An 8,272-nucleotide genomic window follows, 5' to 3' on the forward strand; every position below is an offset into this window, starting at 1 on the left:
CATAGAGTAAAACAGGATTTCTGTAATTGTAATTTAGTTTTTTTTATGTTGACGAATATTTCGCTCTGCGTATATGTATGTGTCTATGTATATATGTATGTACAATTTTCGAAATAAATATTATTATTATTATATGCTGCTCTCTCTGACCCAACTAGGACAAATCACGGATTGCAACGAACAAAATGGCAGGGATGCCCTAGCGGCAACTGCTATCATAAAACTAACTTTTCAATCTAATAGCACATAAAACAACATCCAAAAATGCTATGACTGCACGCTGGGATTTGTCCTAGTTGGGTCAGAGAGAGCAGCATATGTGCCTCCTGATGAGAGACTAATAAGTTTTGAAACTGGTAGAGGTGCTTGCTGCACTCTCTGATTGAACTGAAATAATGATGCGGCTGTAGTTTCGTGTTGCATCGAAATTGAAAATGGTTATTCATTTTTGATTTAATAAAATTGTTCATATGGTTCTTTTAAAACAAGTACTACTACACTAATATTTTAGTTTTTAATTTTATTTTAAAGACTACTCATTGCATAAAGGCTCCTATAGGACCCAGGAAAAGGAAAGGAAAAGAAGACTGATGTGAAATGAATGGACAATCAAAAACAAAGAAGACAAGGACCCTGCAGTTGGGAAAGTTAATGATTTAATATAACATATTCTCAGACACCCTTCAGATGTACAGGGTTATCCACTATATTTTGACTCCCCTGTAAACTGTTTCATTTACAGAATTACAAAAAAATGTTAAATACAAAAGTTATTCGATTTTTAAATTATGATTTTTTGACATATATATCATACTAGTGACGTCATTCCATCTGAGCTGATGACGTAATTGACCATTTTTTTTAATGAGAATAGGAGTCGTGTGCTAGCTCATTTGAAAGGTTATTCAATTCTCTATTCAGTAATATAAACATTAAGATAATTATTTATACAGGGTGTCCAAAAAAAAATTTTTAATTCAATTAATTGACACAAAAGGAAGAATGTATGTAAATTATTTAATTCAAAATACATTCTACTGCTGTCAGAAAACAGAAATAAATGTTTATTAAACAAATAAACATTAGTTTTCACTTTAAATTCAATCTTCAAGATGCCACCCATCTGCCTCTTAGAAGTTTAAACATTGAATTTAAGAAAAAAGCAATGTTTTTTTGTGCATTAAACTTTTATTTCTGTTTTCTAACAGCAGTAGAAGATATTTTGAAATAAATAAATTACATACATTCTTCTTTTGTATCAATTAATTTAATTAAAAAAAATTTTTTGGACACCCTGTATAAATAATTATCTTAATGTTTATATTACTGAATAGAGAATTGAATAACCTTTTAAATGAGCTAGCAGACGACCCCTGTTCTCATTTAAAAAAATAGTCAATTACATCATCACGCTCAGATGGATGACGTCACTAGTATTATATATACAGTAGAGTCTCGGTTATCCGCCCTTCGGTTATCCACCGTTCCGTTTTATCCGCCACACTATTTAAGCAAATTTTTTTTTCAAATTTATGTAACTTTGAAAATACTAAAGAATGAGTAAAATTTTTTTAAGATTATAAAATACGCCGAACATCAAGAAGCCAGAGCTGTCGATATTATGATGCTACAAGATGGCGAGTATTGGCAGCAACAAAACGAGATACATCGGCAAGGCAGATGAAAACGCTAGTTTTTTCGTTCATCCTAAATCATTCTATCTACAATGTCCAATACCAGTCAAAATTAAACTGATTCTCTTCTTCTTTTTCTTGTGCCACTCCTATGAGACTCTACTGTATGTCAAAAAATCATAATTTAAAAATCGAATAACTTTTGTTTTTAACATTTTTTTGTAATTCTGTAAATGAAGCAGTTTACAGGGGGTCAAAATATAGCGAATAACCCTGTACACACGTCTTCTTATGAAGTTAGTTATTTCTGATGTGTGTACAGTAGAACCACAGTTAACCGAAATAAAGGGGGGAGAGCCGTTTTGGATAACCAATTTTTCAGTTTAGCCGTCATATGCTAAAAATAGCAGGCATATAGGGAAAATGAATTTACAAACAATGTCTATATATACTGTAGTATAGTACAGTACAGTACAGTACAGTAATACAGTATTTTATTACAGCTATACAAAATATTTAAAATACAATAATGGATTGGTAAATACATAGTAGGCTACTAGAGTATGTACATACTGTATAAACTGAACTGAACTTTTAAATATTTACGGTCTGGCTGACCCAGGTTCCGGTTAACCTGATTTTGGTTGACCGGGGTTCTACTGTATTGTGTATTTCAATCTGATGGTGCTTAAAAAATTTAAGGATTTAAATTTAATGGTCGATCGTGTCCCAGTAGAGCTTGTACAACATTGCCAGTAAGCTCTTACAGCGCATACATTAAGAGGATCAGAACGTATTTTCGGCTGCAATGCTATTCAAATGGGGATTCATTTTTTTCAAATCCTGAGATAACTAATAAGTATTTTGAAAAAATTTAAACGCAGAATGAAAGATTACGTTATTAGCGAGGGCCGAAAGTCCCTGAGAACTTCTACAATGTTTATTTTAATAAGTTACAGGGGTGAAAAAACTAAGAGAAAATTTAGTGTGATTTTTAAATTCAAATATCTCATTCAAAATAAACTTTTTATTTATTCTAAGGGACTTTCGGCCCTCGGTAATAATTTAGTATTTCATTCTGCGTTTAAATTTTTCAAAAATATTTATTGGTTTTTTCAGGATTTGAAAAAAATGAACACAATGCCGTGGTAATATTTTCCAAATCTGTCTTTGTCTTACAACGCACTCAACCGAATATAATATTGTCAGCATATATTGTCAGTCAGACACTGACAATCAGTGACAATTTTAAATATTTGACATTGCATCGGGAATATTTTGAGAAATTGATTAAATATTATTGATATATAGTGTATTTGATAAATAATTGATTTAAGACGTGAACTTAATAAAAAGTTATTTATTGTGTATTATTTGTGAAAGATCCAAGCAGAGAATACATCAGATATATCCTGTGATCCAAGTATTTTGTTGTTAGAGATGTTCAAAATTGTAAGCGTTCCAAAATAACAACATATTATTAAAAAATCACTTTAACACTTTTCCTCTTTTCTCGATTGATTATTAGTTTTTGTTGTACAAATAAATTATTACAATCACTGAAAACATAGTTAGTGAAAAAATTATCACATTTATTAACTGAATTAATAATTTGCAATTATAAAAATAACAGTTATCCAAGAACATTCAAAAGCCATCTCTTTAAATTAATTATGACATTTTCAAGTAGAATGACATTCTAGTAATGTTTACATATCCACACCAGTGTGAATTTTACTACACGTAATTTGCCGTGTAAAGACAGAAAAAGTAGGGATACACGTAAAATATTTGCGAATTATGTACCCATAGCCTTAAGGAGTTAATTAAAAACATATACAGTCGGGAAAATGAAAGAATGCCCATGAACGAGCACATCAATCACATATTATTCAGATTATTAATAATCTCTCTCTCCTTTGTTATTTATGAAAAAAAACAGCAAATACAGAATATGTGATTGATGGGATCGTTCATGGGTATTCTTTCATTTTTCCGACTGTAGTAACAATTAATATAACATTTAAAAAAACCAGGTCAATTAAAAAAACCAGGAGATTGATTTTGTAGATTTGTGAAATTGTACAAACTTGTTGTCTAACTTATCCTCACATGTTAAAAATGAAAAATAATAATCAACTTAATATCTTACCATATCCATACTCATAGGCGGGAGTTGCAGTGGTTCCTACAGCAGCATAAGTGCCTTGGCTGGCTGCAGCTGCAGCCTGATAGGCTGTGTCATAGCTGGTGGGTCTTTGGGTACCGTACGTAGCTGCAGCAGCTGCAGTCGCAGGAGTAGCTACAGCGTAACCAGCCTGACCCGCTTGGTAGGCTCCAGTGGTTGCTCTGAGGATGATAGGTCTTATTTTAAGAGTGTTGACACACTGACAACGGGAATTATGTGGGTATTTTAGTAAATCAGCATTAGTGTAATCTGAACGTATATTTTTCCAGCTAGTTAGCACATAATATACTAAAAAAATCAAAGAAAAGACATGTGCAAAATGGAGGCAATATTTTATTGATCGTGGAAAATGACGGGGCTGATATCAAGGACGCCGGTTAACAACCTTTGTAAACGTTTTTTAAACTGTTCAGATTATGTAACCAAAAACTAACTTTCTAAAACACTCACATATAGTTTAAGATTTATTTCTTTACTATCAATGCTTACCCATACTGCGTTCCACCATGAGTAAATCCAAAATAATTATTCGTAGCCATTCTTTAATCACTCCAACAAAAATGCGATCAACTAGAGATGTAAAAATTCAAAGTGCGCTTGTGCACCACCTCCAAACGGAAACAGGAAATGTTTTGGATGTCAAAGCACGTCAAAGAGAGCATCATGTTTGTATGTTTTATCCCTTACTAACACATGCAATTAGTTTTTATCCTTTATAATCAAATTTTCTTTAAAAACCTTAAAATATTTTTTTAACTATCATAATTGTTAAAATAAGTTATAAATAAAAATATACTACATTTTAGACTATATGATATTCACATTTTCCTATATTTTCTCATAAATAATAATAATGACTCACCTGATTTGATACTTTCATAGATCAAAGGTCAGGTCAGAATGGTAAACTAAGCAGTGGTGTAGTTTATTATTAATTAATAGGAGTAAAAAAAATTACATTCCAGACTTCTTCACCCATTACTGTATTGTTCATTTATTGTATGCTATTTATTATATCTTTAATATAAATTATTTAATATAAAAAATTTATTTTAAAATAGCCAATTTTACTAATTTATCCAACCCATATCAAATACGTAACAAAAAACCGAAAAAGTGTTTAATCTTCTGCATTAGGCAAGTCTCTAAAAAAGATGCAGCAGATCAGCATGTTTTCTTAACGTTGTATAAATCTTATGATCCGTTCTAGATTATGAATGTAGTAGCGTGGTACTATATCTCAAAAACTCCTTTAAATTTTGATAAATTAACTATTTAAAGTAGTACTATTGTTTTTTAACTAAAAGGAGTGATTCAAATTTCCCGCGCCGTAAAGCTTGTTTGTAATTGGTCCAACCTCAGGCAAGTTTACTCCACTGTTATCAAATTTTGACACTAATGACATTTATAAAATTTTGACACTATTGGCATTTCCTAGGTTAATTAAATTATATCAGCGATTTTTTTTGTATTTTCTGTGTCATTTCTTTAATTTTTAGATTTTTAGTCAGTTTTTGTATAAAAAAAATAATGTGTGTGTACTTTGTACGCACGTAAGAAGTTATACTTCTATTATATGATTTCTTAAAAATAAATATACTTTAAACAGTTTTTTTTAATTTTTTTAAACACCAAACTAATTTTGTGCTTACCGCTTTAAAAAAAAAGTATAGGATTGCTCCGGACTCGAACTCAAGACCTCTCGATCTCTGGCCGAATGCTATACCAAATACGCTACGAGGACTGTGTCTGTATCGGTTCGGACGTACCTATAATGACAATTCACGGTAACAAACAGACTGGAAGGTGAAGTATAATAAATATACAATAAAATGTTTTAATAATACTCATCTTACTCCTGAGGAAGACAAATCCAAAGACACAAAAATTATAATAAATATATTTACTAAAACACTAATATATTCTTTTCACACCTTTTCTTGCACTGATATATTTATACATAACTTGAAAGATTCAGCAACTAAACGCCATACTGTCTGTGTGCGCATGCGCGCAGTATTATGAAATTTTACTCTCAATCGCGCCTAAAGAAGTGTAACTTCAAAAAAAGAATGTGTGTGTACTTTGTACGCACGTAAGAAGTTATACTTCTATTATATGATTTCAACGAAATAAATATAAAAACTTTAAAAAGGGGTAAACCCTGTAGTTGGCTGTATACCTTCGATATAACAACGTGGAATGAAGTAAACACTTCTGTTGTATGTAGGCATATGAATTTATTAAAATTCTTAAAATTTATCCACAAGAGAGTGGAAGTACAAAACGTTTTCGGTCAAACTGACCATCTGATGATTGTCACTGATGATGGTCAGTTTGAGCGAAAACGTTTTGTACTTCCACTCCCTTGTGGATAAATTTTAAGAATTTTAATAAATTCATATGCCTACATACAACAGCAATGTTAAGTGTTTACTTCATTCCACGTTGAAATAAATATACTTTAAACAGTTTATTTTAATTTTATTTAAATACTAAACTTTTAATGCTTAGCACTTTCCAAAAATAAAAAAAAAACAGGATTGGTCCTGGATTTGAACTCACATAATGACATTCAAGGTAACAAACAGACGAAGTGAAGTATAATACATAATAAATATAAATGTTTTAATAATACTTATCTTACTCCTGGGGAAGACAAATCCAAAGACACAAAAACTATAATAAATATGAAGGAGGTTGGGAGAAAATCGTGGATGTCACTAAATGAGTGAAATTTAGTTAAATACGGCATCTTGTAGTTTTTAACAAATACTATCCACAAACCATACATACTCATAGACGTTTCACGGCCATGTTAATCACAAACCATACATACTCATAGACGTTTCACGTAAATTGTCAAGGTCAAGACAGCAAATTAGTTACCATTCCAATCAAGAGATGTCGCTGTCAGTCAATTCTCTTGTCATATTTAACAACTGACAGTTGACAATTAAATTAATTTTTATTTTACAGTTTGTGGCTTAATTATTTTATTATAGTGGTGTTACGTTTTTAATTAGATTTAATCACAATTTTAATCAAGTGTATTAACCTCCACTCCATTTTTATGAGTAGAATTTTTAGTTTACATTGATCATCCCGTGTTGTGTTTCTCCACATTAAAAAAAACAATATAATAGATCCTGAAACAGTTTATTCCAATAGACAAGTGTGTCATCAACATTTCGGACCTATATATTTTTGGAAGTTTGTAAAAGATTATAAGGTATTTATCTAACTAAACAATCATCCTACAAGATTCTTTCAAATATTTTCATTTAAGTCGATACACATCAGTGCTTTCACGTGACACATAGCAGTAGTGTTTAGCATTTTGAAAACAAATTGGAATATTTGAAGTTTTCAGTAAAATATGGAATAAAATATTGAACTGTCTTTCTGTTGTTTTAATTTCCTGCGAAATTTCATCAAAAATTCCGCAAAATTTATAATTTGAAATGCTCACGTAACTAAAATTTGTCATTTTAGTTCCCATTCCAATCAATTCGATGGCGTTAATAGATGTTAAATTAACATGGTCGTGAAACGTCTATAAGTATGTATGGTTTGTGATGTTAATCTTTCGGATCGAATTAACGCCATCTCTTGATTGGAATGGGAACTAAATTGACAAATTTTAGTTACGTGGGAAGTTCAAATTATAAATTTTGCGGGATTTTTGATGAAATTTCGCAGGAAATTAAAACAACAGAAAGACAATTCAATGTTTTATTCAATGTTTTACTGAAAACTTCAAATATTCCAATTTGTTTTCAAAATGCTATAAACACTACTGCCATGTGTCACGTGAAAGCACTGATGTGTAATATTGAGTTGAATGAAAATTTTTGAAATAATCTTGTAGGATGATTGTTTAGATAAATACCTTATAATCTTTCACAAACTTCCAAAAATATATAGGCCCGAAATGTTGATGACACACTTGTATATTGGAATAAACTGTTTCAGGATCTATTATATTGTTTTTTAAATGTGGAGATACACAACACGGGATGATCAATGTAAACTAAAAATTCTACTCACAAAAACGGAGAGGAGGTTAATACAATTGATTAAAATTGTGATTAAATCTAATTAAAAACGTAACACCACTATAATAAAATATTTAAGCCACAAACTGCAAAATAAAAAGTAAATAACAAATTAATTTAATTGTCAACTGTCAGTTGTTAAATATGACAAGAGAATTGACTGACAGCGACATCTCTGGATTGGAATGGTAACTAATTTGCTGTCTTGACCTTGACAATTTACGTGAAACGTCTATAAGTATGTATGGTTTGTGATACTATCGCACCATTTCTTCAAATCGGTAGAAAACGATTAATGTTCCGTGATTTAAATTGACCATGTCGGGAGAAAACCATATATGTTAGAACTTTAAAATTCGTTTTTCTCCAAATCGTTTCTTGATGACATCCAT

At 30.7% G+C, this 8,272-nt stretch overlaps 1 protein-coding gene across 8 annotated transcripts in view; it reads right to left on the reverse strand.

Moving 5' to 3' along the window:
- The window catches only part of LOC114329751 (zinc finger RNA-binding protein), a 45,828-nt gene extending 41,122 nt beyond the window's left edge, over window positions 1-4,706 (reverse strand). For 6 of the 8 annotated variants that reach the window (XM_028278957.1, XM_028278952.1, XM_028278956.1 and 3 more), the window contains exons 1-2: window positions 4,312-4,382; window positions 3,787-3,998 (exon numbers count right to left, since the gene is read on the reverse strand). In XM_028278957.1, the coding sequence (XP_028134758.1) occupies window positions 3,787-3,998; window positions 4,312-4,361 (262 nt within the window). In that variant the 5' untranslated portion in view covers window positions 4,362-4,382. Of the gene's footprint in view, window positions 1-3,786; window positions 3,999-4,311; window positions 4,561-4,684 lie in introns of those variants that run through there. The other 2 variants (XM_028278954.2, XM_028278955.1) reach the window with 2 other exon arrangements.
- Window positions 4,707-8,272: the final 3,566 nt, after the last annotated feature.

Source organism: Diabrotica virgifera, chromosome 1 (assembly GCF_917563875.1).
Source record: "Diabrotica virgifera virgifera chromosome 1, PGI_DIABVI_V3a".
NCBI lineage: Eukaryota > Metazoa > Arthropoda > Insecta > Coleoptera > Chrysomelidae > Diabrotica > Diabrotica virgifera.